This window comes from Tripterygium wilfordii, chromosome 13 (genome assembly GCF_013401445.1).
Source record: "Tripterygium wilfordii isolate XIE 37 chromosome 13, ASM1340144v1, whole genome shotgun sequence".
In the NCBI taxonomy this organism is placed as follows: domain Eukaryota; kingdom Viridiplantae; phylum Streptophyta; class Magnoliopsida; order Celastrales; family Celastraceae; genus Tripterygium; species Tripterygium wilfordii.
The window spans coordinates 2,742,028-2,758,190 of NC_052244.1; the positions used below are offsets into that span (position 1 = coordinate 2,742,028).

The following is a 16,163-nucleotide window of genomic DNA, read 5'->3' on the forward strand; positions in this document are numbered from 1 at the left end:
TAATGCTTTTCTAGAAATATGACATGGGTTATTTCATTTGGATATCATTTGTTGACGGTCGTTTGAGATTTTCTAAAAAATATGATATGGGTTATTTCAGTATTATAATGCTTTTCTGAAAATATGATATGGGTTATTTCATCTGGATATCTTTTGTTGAAGGTCGTTCGAGCTTTTTTGAAAATATGACATGGGTTACTTCAATGTCTTTTTGAAAATATGGCATGGGTTATTTCATCTGGATACCCTTTGTTGAAGGTCGTTCAAACTTTTTTGAAAATATGGCATGGGTTACTTCAGTGTCGTAATGCTTTTCTGAAAATATGACATAGGTTATTTCATCTGGATACCCTTTGTTGAAGGTCGTTCGAGCTTTTTTAAAAATATGACATGGGTTAGTTTAGTATCACTATGCTTGGTACTAAAGTGTTGGCTCGAGATATTTTCTCTACCTCTACTCATCCAAAAAAAAGTAGAGACATTTTACGTCTTTGAACAGATAACCATTTTTCGACTAACCTACCTCCTCCGTCCGTCCCTCGGGCTTCTCATTTATATGTGAATTGGGTATACTACTATAAGTCCTAGTATTGTGAAGACATAAAAGAGGGCCGCACGAGTGTAAAAAGGAGAAGATGCAGGGAGAGGCTTTTAGATGCATTACGTCCTCTCCATCTCTCCGATTATGGGATTCTCGTTGTCGGCTAACAATATCTCCACACACCCTCTTCTTCAGTCTTCACCACCATAACTAAGGCCCCATATATATACATATTTCATCTACCATATAGATATGTTGAAGCAGTCATACAAAATCAGTTGAATATTATCTCAAGTTCTGCAAATAATTAAAATTGAACCACAAATTTGAGATCAATGGGATGAATCACGAACTAAGTTGCTCTCTTTTAATGCGATTTGTGATTTGAAATAAAATTTTAAGAAATCAAATGCCCCTACCCTTCAACCCTTATACAAAATATACATAATTTTTTTAAAAATATATATATATAAACATCAACAATACAATAATTAACTCTCTCTATATGGTGAACGCAAAGGGTAGACACACAATTATTGGGTAAAGTTTGTCACATCACTAAAGTGTTTTCATTCCCCCCCCCCCCCTGATTTTCAATTCAAGGCTGCTAAGTTGACCCGTATATACATTCTTATGCAGAAAAAATTAGCTTCAAAACTTCACCCCCTGTATATGAATCAATCAATGCACTTTTGTGACATAATAAGTTCTTACGGTGTAATGATATTTGGCATATTTCTCAAACAAGGCAGTGTTAGACATCCCAATAACTAGAATTTCAACGATCTCAGTTATTGAGGTGCATGAATAATATTTAAAGTGTATGTGGAGCCCATCACATGCATTTTAAGTTTCATCTATACACCTCAGCAACTAGAATTCCAGCGATCTCAGTTGTTGAGGTTCATAGATAACATTTAAAGTGTATATGCAACCCATCACATGCATTTTAATTTTTATCCATACATCTCAGCAACTAAGATTATTGGGATGTTTATATTTTTCGTTTTCCAAATTAACATTAATAACATAATCCTATTACTCCCACAAAAAATAAAAAAGTATCCAATTGGGGCGTCAATCAATTGACTTTTCCTCTTTCCCATAGCCGACAAAATATTATTGGTATAATGACCCCCCAGACACATATATAATGCTTCAAACTCTAAAAAATTCTCATTTAATGTGGAATATTGATTGTGAAGTGGATCATACATGTGTGTTTTTAATCAATGACTATTTTAATGTCACATAAATTTGGGGGTCACAAAATATGGGATTTACATTGTCGTACAAACAATTGGGTTTTTGTTGGAAATGAAGAAACACATTACCATAAAATAAACAAGATAAATAAATGAATAATGGCCCAAAACAAGACACATAGGTCGGAAATTAGAATTGCTATTGTCTCTTGTTCCCATAGCAAGAAGTCCTTGTGATTAGATTGTCTGAATTGAAATATCATCTACAAGTTAAATTTTTTTTTAAAGGTTGTGTGGGGAAGATATAAGCAAACAACTCACGTTTTTTTTTTGTACAATTTACTCATAATTAAGTCTCGTTTGAAGAATAGTTGCTCGGATGCATGTCCCAATTACAACCATTTGTTTCACCCAAAAAAAAGTTTCATATCCATTTAATTAATTGACAAAGATAGCTCCTTTAGAAATTTCTCCTTTTCCCCTTTGAATTGTATAATTAATTTTATTTTGCAAAAAAAAAAAATTGATATAAAATTTCATCATATATGTTCTGAAATTAATTAAGAAACTTTCCATGAATATTGATCCGGTTAATTAAACATGAAAAGGTAGCAAGTTCGCAAAAAGTTTAGAGTCGATTACCGGAGTATGCTAATCATGAGAGTAATTAGTTTTAGTCCGCTAATTCTCTTCATCAATTCTCATGCACATGTCCGTGCACCCTCTGAGTTTTGGATTTGTATCATTTTTCTATATGAACTGAATATTCTCCTACTTAATTGTTATGAAACAGACTTTAATCCTTTACATATATGATTGGGAAATCATTTGTAGTTCTTTGAGGTGACACTAATCCTTCATATAATCATTGTTTCATACAAAATCATTTGAATAGTTATTTGAGTAATGTTATAGATCGCAAAATATGACCCTTATTTTATCCCATCTCTATGTGACATTTGAAATAACCTTTAATTATAAATATACATGTAGGGTTTACTTAACATGCAAAATTTCACATTAATTGGGAATAAATGGGGTTATATTTTGAGTTATAAATTTCATCAATTTCTCTCTCGTTTAAAAAAACATATATAGATAAATCCAATTATTTACCATCACCAACGCGTTTTCTTGTAGGAAAACATATCATAGTCCTCCACAGTTAAGCGTGTTCGTGAGTTCTATTGAGATGTGTGACCTCCTGAGAAGACAAAACCTTGTGGACCCGATATATCTATGGAAACCGGAAAACCCAAAACGGATAATATTGTTAATGTGTAGTGGGCCGAAAATTCTTATAATATGTAACCAATATATGGTGGTTCAATTGAATCTCTACAAGAACCAAGAATTGCATCAAAACCCATATGTTGATTTATTTATTTTTCCAGAAAATGCAATGTGTACATGATAAATTAATGAGATAGAAGGATTTGGGAAGAAGACAGAGTAGCCCAAGAAAACCTTATTTTGAGAAGACAAGGAGGAAATCACAAGAACTCTTCACCCTGGGAAATTTTGAAACCCTTGAAAGGTGATCTTTATAAGAACCCATTTGAGCACCCAATTGATGGATGAACAATTATTTATCAGAAACTAAAATATCAAAATAGCTACAAATTGTTTTGTACCATGAATTCCTATTCTCAAAATTACACTATAAGTCCTATATATATATATATAAAATTGTACACACACACACATATATATAGCTCTAAAATTTCAAGAACTAACCAAAACCAATCAAGAGTCGCCGCGGTCGCGCTCATGCCAACAGACGAGCATTACTATGCAGCGGCGGAGAATGTAGAATTTGGCCCTCTGCTTCTTCACGAAATGATTGCACTTCTTCCCAAATGATTTACAGGCTTGCTGATTATGAACGAAGCTTGTGTTGTTACTGTTGTTGTTTTCTTTTCCTGCCATGAATGAATGCCTGCAGCAGTGTTAGTACTATTACTGCAACTACTCGTAATAAGTATGTGTAGATGGAAGAAGTGGGAGTTTTCGTTTGTTTATATAGAGAGAGAGAGAGAGCGTCTCTCCTGGTTATTGGGTTGCGATTCATGGGTTGGGCTCTCCTCAATATGGGCCTCAATTCAGACTATCATCATACTCGCATACCCAAAACTTTCACTTGAAAACATGATAAGTTGGATCAATATCTAATCCGTGACCACAAGAGTATTACTCCTAACAGCAGGACATTCCAAGTTCATATGGCTAAACTATCGTCCAAGTAAGTGTCTCCTGGTCCTGGATCTCATTTTGGTATAAATACTAAACTAGGACTCTACTGATTGTAACATACACCAGACAGTGAGGGTGGGGGGGTCTCATACTCTCATTGCATGAATGTGGTGCAAATATAGTACATAATTTCTTGATATTAATTATAGCAAGTGCCTGTCTTGTCCCAACCTCAAAGTGGCTCATAATTTCCTAGAATCTACCGCTACAACTGGGAGCACTATTTAAGAAAAGAAAGTATTTGAGGGTACAAAAGTAGTAGCTACCATTAATGTGGAAGCAGGCTCCATCATTGTACAAATCTTGTCCCTTTTCTTTCTTCTTTCTATTTATAATTAGTGTGGCTGGAAATTTTCTTACGTGGAAGTGACAGTACATTATTATGATACAAAAATCCTTGCATTTGTACCAAATATGGCTAGATTGAAATAGTCATGGTTAAACAAACGATTTGGACATGAGAAGTGATCTAGTACCTAATAATCATTGCATATATAATCAATCTTATCAAAACTTTAGGTGATGAGTTGATTATGTGAGCTGATAATATCAAATTAGCCCTACGATATTATACTAACACGTGTCAACCAACTGATGGAAGAGAAGCTGATCGAGTTAAGGAGGATTGCCGAGATGTCATCTCGGCTACGACTCTTCGACACAACCTAACATGTATAATGATAATTTGAAGAATGAGTAGAGGAGAAATGTTGGGCCCAACAACACTTGAGATATTGTTCCACATTGATCCAACGATCCATATGAGTTTTGTCTCTAAAAGGACCCTCAAATGTTAGAGAGTTGGACACTACTTATAAGTTGGATGAGAATCTCACGTCTAAACGATGTGGCTCTTAACATTTAATACTTAATAATCATTGCATATATAATCAATCTCGTCAAAACTTTAGGTGATGAGTTGATTCATGTGAGCTGATAATATCAAATTAGCCCTCCAATGAGATACTAACACGTGTCAACCAACTGACAGAAGAGAAGCTGATCGGGCTGAGGAACATCTCAGCATGCCAAGATTTCACCTCGGCTACGACTCTTTGGTACAGCCTAACATGTATAAATATGAGAACCCTAGGTGACCAAAACACCTCAGGTATTGAGAATGACTCGTTACCAAACATGAAGGGAATCAATAGGGGATTCACCCCCAAATATCCTGCCCACAATTAAGGGCAATAAGTTATTCCAAATTTATATAAAAAGGGATCTCCACCCAAGTAAATCTCTCTCACAATTTTCAATTGTTTACTAGTTAAAAAGAGAGCTCAAAGCACCGAGCGATCTCAACAGCCTTACTACTCACAGAGTTGACTTGAGCGTCGAAACATACCCCGAGCAACTCATGGACCCCAAAACTCACATTTTCTCATGTGCAAATACAAAACAACTACATTGTGATCTCCTGTTTTGACCACCTAATATGTTGGCAAAACCGAACAACCAGATAACCAAACAGTCGAAGAGTCGGTCCGACTTTTCACGTCATCATGAGCATTGGGTGATTTGTTGTGGGATTTCATTATAGTTAACAAACATATTACTAGTCTATGTTATATGTATGATGTTCTCTCATGTTGTATATAGTCAATAAAAAAAAAGAAGGGGGGGAAATAGAGAGAGCACAAAAGAGGAGAGGGGAAGGAATGAGTCAAAATCTGAAAAAAGAAAAAAGGGGGAGAGTCGGAGATCCTGTGGATGGGGCCTGCCATGTGCTCAAGAGTTTCAGTGTTAGTAAAAGTTTTTTTGGGTCTTAGGAAAACTTTTCAATTGATGGGTCTCCATCTCCACTGATTTTCAACTTCATATCATATATAATGCATTGTGCACTCCCAACAAAAGATAAGAACAAAAAAACTATATATATGATGTTACTAGCATGGTAGATGCAGTGTATCTTTCTTCATCCTTTTTTGGAGTTTTTAAGGTTTAGTGAGAGAGACCTCAACCCTTGCGATCACATGTTGAACTTTGACCCAATTTACACTGTCGTTAAGTGAGAAATTTTTGTTCGCATGGACTTAACCGTTCGAATTTATACCCATGTCAAATGACAAATTTATATGATACTTTTCTCGATTATTTATTAAAAAAAAACTCAATTAGGTAATTTGATTTTTTTTTTTTTTTGGATTTTTTTGGGTTAGTACTCGCCACTCAGTTGTTCTCATCACATGTTGAATGATTCAAAATTCAAATCGTATTGGGCTGACTGCCCAAAGTTGCAGTCCAGCAGAATCCTAGGGCCCAAGACAGACATATTTATTAGCAGACACTTATGTCAACTAATAATTTCCCGATTTGATGTTTGGGCTAAGCCCTCTCTCCTTCACCACCTTCTCCTCCTCCTCCTCCTCCTACTGATTCAGCGGACGAAACAAAACACAGTTGGCGCCGAAAGCATGATCAAGAAGGCACAACCATAACGTGGACCCAATATGTCGCACACAGCTCCATGACTAGCCTCAAGAATATGCTTCCGGACGGCGGTGGTACACCGTACATGTATGATAACCCCTTTGTTTGTTTTGAAAATACCTTTGTACTATCAATATTTTTTAGTTTGCCCTCCTCTTAATTTTTTAAAAATATCGTACATACTATCTATTAATTTTCAATCTTCCCCTTTAATAAAAAAAAAAAAAATGTTTTTCAATTCCATCCCATTAGATTTCTTTTATTTTAAATCCATAAGTTTACTTACCTTTAAAACCCATTTTAACATTTCTGCAAAATCTATAAAAACCAAAGACGCAAACCTATTTAACTTTGCTCAATTGCTCTGTACCTTTCTCTATCTCTCGACTCTCAATACTCAAGTCTCAAATACAACAAACTAACAAAGTAAGTCAAATGACAATGGCGGGCTGAGTTTATGACGGGTGAAGTCATGCCTGCATTGCCTATGTAGCGCTTTGTTAGGTTGAGATCGTCGCGGATGATTGGCACAAATGGGGCAGCCAAGAAAGTACAGATGAAGCAAGTGAACGAGAGCCATGAGAGGGCCTTGTTTGGTGTCAATGTTGTTTTTAGTTTTTTAGTTTTGGTTTTAAAAAAATAAAAAAATTTGTGTTTGTTTTGGTTTTATGAAAACCTACAAAACATGTTTTCCAAAATTTTAAAAATAGGAACAAAAAAGTTTTCAAAACACCGCATGACGACTCTCTTTCTCTCTTGCAACAAATGCATGCTGACCATTTTCTCTCATTTTTCCCATTCTAGGCCTCATATCTACGCCTCGACATTGGGTCGACAAGAGATTTAGGGCCCAAGCCCGGATTGACTATTCGGGCTTCGAGCCAGGCCTGGGACAAAAATGACATCCCAAGCGCTGCTTGGGCTAAGATAAATTGGGTTTATGAGATGGGCTTCGGACCTGGGCCAAGTCAGGCTTTGGTTCGAGCCTGGGTTGGTTCGAGCATGACCTTGGGCCAAGCCAGAACATGGGCCGGGGTCAAGCCTGGTCCAAGCTTCGGGCCCAGGTCTAGCCTGGGCTAAGTTTCAGGCCTAGGTCATTGTTTGGGCTTCGGGTTTGCAGTCGGGCTTCGGGTTCGTTTGACCCACCCATAAGCATTTTCAGACTACCTAGGCTTGAAGTCTTTTTTGGCTTGAGCCAGGCCTTTGCCCATGAGCTCAGGCTGGGCCTCGACCCGCGGACCATTTGGTGACCCCTACTCATATTTGAATCAAGAGCACCTCCTATTTCTTTGAATCTAAGAGCAGAACTTCATATCTCGCATAACATTTTCATCTTGAATCAAATTTATGTTTTCATTTCTGTTTTAAGTACGCAACCAAACAAATTGTCAAATTTATGTTTTCATTTTTTGTTTTATATTTACTGTTTTTGTTTTTTTTTTTCTCATAATTTTTGGATGTAATACCAAATAAGACCTTAGGGTTTTTCTACCGTCATTTCACTTGTAACAACCCACATATCCAGAATTCACAATTTGTTTAAACACAGCTGACAACTCATAAACAGTCTTCCTATGTACTACGAATATGAAACATTATTAGAGCACATACACACTGGGGCCTCCATTACACAAGCCAAACTGTTTTATAGAGAAGGGCACAACAACCAACTTGATAAAGAGTTGTCTTTCTATAGACTAATACTTACAATAGGTAACAGCATCAGTGTCGAATTGCAGGTCCAGAACGCATCCCAGGTCCAGAATGCAGGTGCAGAGACCTGCTTTGGACAACCTGAAGAACACCCGGTTGTTCTGCCATAGAAATTAAATAGACAGTGAGCTCAGCCAGAAAGCAAAAATCTCAAGAGTACAAACAGCAAACTAATACCAACATCATGTTGTTCCATAATATCACTAGAAAACCCACAAATTCTAAATTTCAAACGAGAACCATATGCCATGATCACGAATAGCTTTAGAAAAGACTAGATCCAGAGTAGAGTTAGAAAACCAAAAATGTGTCATACTCCAAAAGAAGAGCTAAATAAATGACCTAAGAACATTCTTTTTAACTTCTAAAAAGTTGCCCCTTTTGAAAGGAACATGCTTTCCCATATCACAGAACTTCAGAGAACACAAAGGCTGGAACTAAAAGCAGTCTATAGATTCTATACTATGGCATTGGATCTTCTCGTGAGTATCTATTGTAAATTTCAGCACCAGTTATGCCATCCTAAGTTCCTAACTCCCATCATTCTCTTTCAGTGTGTCATACTGTCATACAGCATTCAAAAACCCACAATTCAAAAGAGAGAAAAAAATAAAAAATCAGCATAGGTAAAAAAATCAGCAACGTCCTGATAGGGGACAATAGACCATAAGATGGTTCAGCACAAAAAAGCATTGCTCTTCATGCTGAAAGTTCTTTACAAACAAAACCCACTCAAAATTTTCAAACAAGGATGTCGAAAATAAATACAGGGCACTGCAGTTTCTATCAAACGTACCAAGGAGAGGAGCACCACCATAATGATAAAAGCCCCCACATTGAACAGAATTTGTGACATTCATTAGCATTACACATAAAGACTCACTTCAAACTCCTATGAATGTTAACAAACTACCAATTCCTAAAATTAAAGCCATCAATTTCAACCAGGAAGCCCACAAGGGTGTGAAAAACCAAAAGGAGGCCGCAACAACTGAGGCAATCAAGTAATCAAACAAACTGTAACAGGTCAATTCGCTCATTATTCAGCCAGCATTAAACTAGTCCAAAGCAGATCATACCACTAAGCTTCTAGTCCATCGAATTTTTGCAGCAACAAATCATGTATCTAGATTTCAAAATTGAAAATGAAAATACACTAAAATTGCCATCCCATGCGCTTCAGGAGATACCTCAATTGAAACACAAACCCCAAAATAAAATGAAGAAAACTGAAATTGAAAATGATACTTACTTTGCATCTCAGTAACCTGTTCCGGGGTGAGCTTGGCTGAGAAGCCGCTGACAGCAGTCTTGTAACTGTACACCAGAGCCTCCTTCGCAGCCTCCTCGCTGAACACACCAAATTCAACCATATCAACACAAACTACGCATGATCAAACCCTAAAAATAAGAACACAGAGAAAGAGACGCACCTTCCGACGACGGAGGAGAGGGTTCGGATGTGGTAGGCCTCAGACTCCTCATCCTTGGGCTGCTCAGTGTAAACGATGTGGACTTTCGATTCAGGTAATGATGCTGCCTCCGCCATGTGAATTGATACCAACGACAATACCAAGAGTGTGAAATACAACGATAGAGTCAACCTCATCGGCGATTCGATATTCTCTGGCTCCGATTTATACCTAGATTCTGCGAGGACGACGTAATGGTCGTCTTCCATCGATTTAATTTCAAACCAGACGTTAAGTCCTACCCGTACACGTGTTGTTTCGTGATCTAACGATCCTACACGTTGGCAGGCTTGTCCTGCAGGGCTATTCCCGTCTTTCTATTAATCTTCGAGGGAATGTATTATTTGCTTCACTAATTACGATTGTCTTATTAATTTATTAGTCATTTTATTTTATTTTAAATATTTTGACTTAAGGATGATTATATATCTTATCCTTTTGATTCATATGATTAAGTTAATTGTTTGAACCTCTCCGTACACATGCATATGATCCGTGGCCTGTGGTTGTACCAATGGACTGAAATCCGTGCACGAGACTATGCTTTTGGTGGATTCGCTCGTACAAAAAGAGCAAAAACAAAAACAGTGTAATCTGGCGCCACTAGGGAAGTACTCTTTTGAGAATCAGATTGCTGTTGACATGTTTGTTGTATTCATTGTTTCTATACACCATTCACATTGAACAAATTGAACAATTTGACATATTTAGAATGTAATTACACCTAGCAAAAGTACTTAAGATTCAGCTTATCAATACATACAGATACGTAAACTGTCGCGGAAAAGCGACTGCATATTCTGTTGGAAGGACCATAGATACCCTAAAGCAGCAGTTAAACAAACAGCAGAATGGCGTTTCTTTACATCTGTGCAAGTAAATCTACATAAGCCTCAAGTCCTTCACTACTAAGACACTTCTTGAGCTTGGACAATGCTCTGCTCTCCACCTGACGAACCCTCTCCTTACATAGTCCATACATGGTACCTATTTCGGACAAAGTTTTCCGCTCCCCCTCATCGATACCAAATCTTAGCCTGATGATTCGTCTCTCTCTTGGGTTGAGAACGCGTAGTAGGTGGCGCACATGCTGTCTCATGAGCTTCTTTGCCACACTTGTTTCTGGTGTTTCAATAGACATGTCAGCAGTGACCTCCTGCAAGCATAAAAGTAACAGTCAATGCTACAAAATTATATTAGAGGAAAAGCAGTTAAATTACAGCAATGAACCTATATGGTAGATAATACGTATAAGGATCCAGCAAAGCATACCCTATTCCAAATTTGAATTCTAACAACACGAAACGTAGTTAATCAGCTGAATCAGTAATTACAATCACAACGATTCCATGATATAACGGACACCCAGAAAAAACTCTCTTAACTTGGATCCAGGTGAAGAATTAAAAATATCAATAGCAAACAATATAACACTAATTTGACTATCTCCTGCCAAGACAGCACAGAACAGATTGATTTCGTCTAACCACTGCTTTGACGTTTTGCCCAACTAGTTGTATGACAATGAGGCTTATTTGAGTCCATACATATTTATCATTAGAAGTATAGGTTTATAGCTATGTTATGTGAGTTGTTCAACAGTAGTATTGCAATTTGCTGGCAGCAGCAGCAGAGATAGATTATGTCAATCAGTTTTATTAATCAGGTAAGGCAAAAGACAAGAATTTGCTATGTTTATTATCAGTTGTTTCAAACTAGTCCTGCAATGAAACCATAGCCATAGCTTCCAGCAATAAAAACATTATGCAGAACACACCAAAAAAAAATTAAATTTAATTCTGCATCTTCTCTGCAGCAAGGTAATCAAATGCCTTGATAGTTGATTCAAGCCATCCAACTCCCACTTTGAGAACACATTAGTAGTACAGTTCATGACACTCATAGGTCAGCAGTTAGACAATGGGATGGGTTTCACTTCCCTTCTCTCTCTCCCCAACGACTTTAATGAAGATGGAATCATGGAAATCAAGATAAAAAGAAATTACCTGAAAAGTAGTATCTTGGTCTGCCCATATAGGTTTTTGCAACGACATTGGCTTCCGTGTGCTAACTAACAACTTGTCCAACTTATCTACTGTGATTCCAACATGCCGCGCAATTTCTTCTTTGCTTGGGCCATAATTTCCTTCTCTAGCATATGATCTCTTTGCTTCCATTACCTTGCCCAGGAGGGCATATATGCTCTCCTGTATATAATATGATAAATTAAATAACGGCAACGCTACGTATCCCTAATAAATTCAGCCATAATCAGCCATAACATATAATTAGAGAATGTAATAACGAAAGTCAAAGTAACTAGACAATGTAATAATGTAATTACACAATGTAATAACGCAATTTAATATAATTAGATAACGTAATACCGTTATGGCGAAGAAATTGTTAGGGATACAAAGAGTTTTCCATTAAATAAGTCTACTTGATTTGAGTCCATAATAAGAGTATTCAGAGTCATCTTATACAGATATGATCTTCCCATGGTGGTATAAAATAGCAAGAGAAAAAGTTGTCCACCAGGACAAGAAGAAGCCATAAGCATACAGTATGAATTGAAACAAGAAATTAGAAGAAGATGATTGTCATTACTGGTAAGCGAATTGTCCTGGAATGCTGATAAATAGCCTTTTTAGTTGTCTGTCTTATCCACCAGTAGGCATAACTGGAAAAACGGCACCCACCTAGGGGTTTGAATTTCTCTACACTCTTCATAAGACCCATACTTCCTTCCTGCAACAATACAGTTCCAAAATTGGAAAATATATAGGCATTAAAATGACTACAATTAGTCACCCTCATCCAGCCATAATTCTAGAAATAATAGTCTACGTAAATGCCGCAGAATTGAACAAACAACGTCCTTTTAATTCAATATCCAAACAATAATCTGAGCTTTCATTTATCTTCTTACGCATATTGACCGTTATACTACCATCAATGTACTTTAGTTTAGTTTAGGCATTAAAGATTGAAAGCATATAATCTCGTTTAATCAACAAGACAACAAGATCTGAAGCTCATAGGATAACCCCCACGCAGAAGACACAGCTAGATGGCCACAATCCATTTAGCACAGCATGGGGAAAAAAATACAGAAAATAACATCTTAAGCATTCTTAACGAAGCAATTTTCACATTTTTTCAAGCTGTCGGGTACTTTAAAAAAGGTAAACAATTCCCGTGCACAAGGCTCCTGCAGTGGGCGGGGTTGAGAGCATGTTGCCACATAATATGTGGAGAGGTTGTTGATCATTAAGCCAGAGATATACCTGCAGTAAGTCCTGTAGGCTGAGACCACGGCCCTGATATTGTTTGGCAATGTGAACCACCAGACGTAAATTTGCATAAATAAGCTTATCCTTGCTTTTATTGCCAGAGCGAAGTTGTGACTGCAAGTCCGAACAACTAATCCCAACAGCTTCAGCCCATTCAACCAAAGTTGGTTCACGGTCAAACTGATTCCGAAGCCTACTCTTCACGCCCTCTAATATCAATAAATCCTGTTACATTTTATCAAGTGAAGAAAGAATAAGACCCTTCACAAACTAAGCATATCCTGCACTTTATCCTCTACATTTTGAACAGACAGGATTCTTGAACACACCTGTACTTTACCAACCAAATCAGACTCCTGTTCAGCGGTCAACAGTTGCTTTGTCTCAGGATTCCACAAGAAGAACCGAAGGGGATCCTGAGAAAATCCATCTCTTGTCTTTCTTTTTACCTCAACATTTCTACTACTGTAAGTCTCATAAGCAATATCTGTTGGTTTTCGCACCCGTCTCCTCTTATTTTGCCTCTCTAAGCGTCTTGTTGACCTCACAGTTTTCTCTTTCTCAGGTGACATGTCCGGCAAACATTCATACTCCAAGCTGCAAAAGTTTTAAATATCAGCCCTCAAAACATAGGTAAAGGTAAACAACTTCCATGCACAAGGCAAGGCTCCCGTAGTGGACGGGATCGGGGATAGACATGATGTACGCATATCTTACCCCCACATAATATGTGGGGAGGTTTTACAGGTTCATTTGAACTTGTGACCTCTAGGATGCACCCTTGCAACTCTACCACTGGGCCACATGTTGGCCCTCAAAACATATAAACAGTAAATTAGACACCAAATAGCAAGGAGGGAGGACAGCTAACACAGAAGCAAACCAAGTAGAAAGTGAGTTGCCAAGATCGGTGGGGTTGCTAGCTAACAAGGCTGCTTCCATTGAGGCTGACAAGGCTTCCTTAGCAAGAGAAACAACATCATGTGGTTCAACATGCATAAGCTTGTCGGTATCAGTTGTAATTAGCTGCTTAGTCAAGGATGATGATGAGCATTCCCCTATTCGCGAAGGTGTCAATCTTCACCAGAAAGTTAAATTGCATGTAAGTCTACATTTCAGAAGAAGAATGCTAGCAGCTAGAAATCAAGTTTAGCAACCAGAAAAAGAGTTCGATTGATCTCACAAGCTCCACAAAGCAGGCCAATGAAGCAACTGGCGTTCAAAGTCCTGCACCAATTGATCCAAGTTGTCTGTGTTTTTCTCTTCATTGATTGATGCCCTGGTCTCTATCTGCCTCCCGTCCAAGGTTGCCTATGATAATAGAATGACATGGACATCGTGGACAAAAGATGGATTATAAACTAAATTAAAAAAATCCAGATAAAGAAAGAAAAGAAAGGACTAGTACTACATGAAAAAAAAAAAGGTGAGACGCATGAAGACCTGCTTGTTCGTGGACAAGAGTAACGGACAATGGTGGCCCATACAAGGTAATTGCAGTGTGAAGAATAATTTGGAAGAAATAGAGCTAACAAAGAAACATCAAGCTGAAAATGTTGTCCAATACATAAAAGGAAAACATCCTTCACTTACCATTTACAAACACCATAAATTTCTTAAAAGCTTAAGTTGATTAGATGGTGATCATTCTTACGCTTGACTTTGGAAGCACAACAGCGCATAATTTAATTTTAAAGTACACAACAATTTATTTTGGTTGGGGTGTCATAGTTTCAAACCCTGGACCTTCCTTTAACAGCTTCAACACATGTATAAACATTATCTATTCCATAGTTTAGAATCTAACACCTCCCAACACCTGACCATAATTTTTAAATGATGTTGTTGACTTTCAAAACTCAGGACAAACGTTACGGAATCATCTGCTATTCCAAATGCTTAAATTGATGGGTAGATTGTAAGTTAACTATTTTATTAGTACACTAAAAGCCCTTTGTGCAGTGTCTTATCTACAATAGAAGTCTAACCTGGACGATTTTTTCATCCTTAAACATGTTCAACGGAGGCTTATAGTCATCCCGTTGCTCTTGTACTAGAACTGAGGTAGGCAAATGTCGAACAATTGAAGTAATAGCAGGAGCTGCTTGATCATGAAGCATCAAAACTGCCAAGAAATGAGCAACAACGTGTATTCAATTAGTTTTATAAAAAAGAATCGAAATTTCCGATTAAAAATGAAACAATGAACCAGATTTTCATTCTAGAGCCTGAATTAATTAGAAATAGTCACAAAACCAAGTGCTTATATAAGATACCTCTTGGTTACATACCCATTTAGCAAATTTCATACCACCTCAACCACACAAAGCTACGGCACTTACAATCAACGGAAAAACATCAAACACCTACCGTGCACGATTCATAGTGAAGAAACTTTCACTGATGAAAATATTTACTTCATACAACTAAAAGACAATGAATGCAAACAGAAGTTCGATTGTCAACATAAGTTCAACCATACCTGAGGAAGAAGAGGATAGAGAATTTTTGAGGTGGGCTTTCGCAGGGAATGACGGAGGCGAAGAGAGCAAGTTCCTGCCGACTTCCATTGATGGAATTGTAAGTCACAATGGTAAATATAGTTTGTCACTCGGTACACTCGTTAGGGAAAGGAAATAATGATCCTGCTTCGGGACAGTTCAATCTACTGATAGATTCATGCATTTGTGCAGATAAAGAAGCAGAGAAGAAAAATCTAAGCACAGCTTTAGAGCGGAGGCGATTTCAAGCCTCAAAATTGCAACCCGTTTGTTTCAAAAGGATCAGGTTGGGCTTAGTAAGGATCAGCGTTCGTGGATGTCCTCAAGAAGGCCCTGGCCCATATTATGTGGGCCGAACTTTCTGTGTTACAGCAAGTCAGCAACTATTTAGGAAGAAAAGTAACCGGGTCAGACAAATTCAATCATTTGGATATAGTTTGCCACTACTAAAGATCCCTCACATTTTATCATTGATTATAAACACATATATAAGATCCACTAAACATCTAAAACTTCTCATTGATTGGGGTAAAATTGAGGTTTGGGGGTCTCAACTCTAAAGCATTATTCTTAGTAAGAATTCATCTCTTTGGGTGCGTTCCGATGACTAAGATCTTGGCTTGATTCTTGTCGCTATTTAATCTTACTTAAGAATGTAAATCGAGGTTTAGTTGGGGAAACAAATACCACATAGGGAGCGATGACTACTTGTATCACACAAAAAACAAAAGATGTATTTGGTGAGTCGA

At 37.4% G+C, this 16,163-nt stretch overlaps 2 protein-coding genes across 3 annotated transcripts; both read right to left on the reverse strand.

Moving 5' to 3' along the window:
- Positions 1–7,921: 7,921 nt before the first annotated feature.
- Positions 7,922–9,841, reverse strand: LOC120012295 (subtilisin-like protease SBT3.17). Its single transcript, XM_038863645.1, has 3 exons — positions 9,579–9,841; positions 9,398–9,495; positions 7,922–8,246 (listed from the first exon to the last, which is right to left on the reverse strand). The coding sequence occupies exons 1-3, from the start codon at positions 9,824–9,826 to the stop codon at positions 8,155–8,157; spliced, it is 438 nt and encodes a 145-aa protein (XP_038719573.1). The 5' UTR covers positions 9,827–9,841; the 3' UTR covers positions 7,922–8,154.
- A 430-nt stretch (positions 9,842–10,271) lies between these two features.
- Positions 10,272–15,684, reverse strand: LOC120012093 (RNA polymerase sigma factor sigF, chloroplastic). Of its 2 annotated transcripts, none has more exons than XM_038863350.1 (9): positions 15,396–15,684; positions 14,902–15,038; positions 14,097–14,224; positions 13,785–13,991; positions 13,243–13,510; positions 12,908–13,138; positions 12,228–12,368; positions 11,624–11,824; positions 10,272–10,773 (listed from the first exon to the last, which is right to left on the reverse strand). In XM_038863350.1, exons 1-9 carry the CDS (start codon positions 15,481–15,483, stop codon positions 10,480–10,482), a joined length of 1,695 nt encoding a protein of 564 aa, XP_038719278.1. In that variant the 5' UTR covers positions 15,484–15,684; the 3' UTR covers positions 10,272–10,479. The 2 variants fall into 2 exon arrangements, with proteins under 2 accessions (XP_038719278.1, XP_038719280.1); XM_038863352.1 differs by having other exon boundaries at positions 13,797–13,991; positions 15,396–15,683.
- Positions 15,685–16,163: the final 479 nt, after the last annotated feature.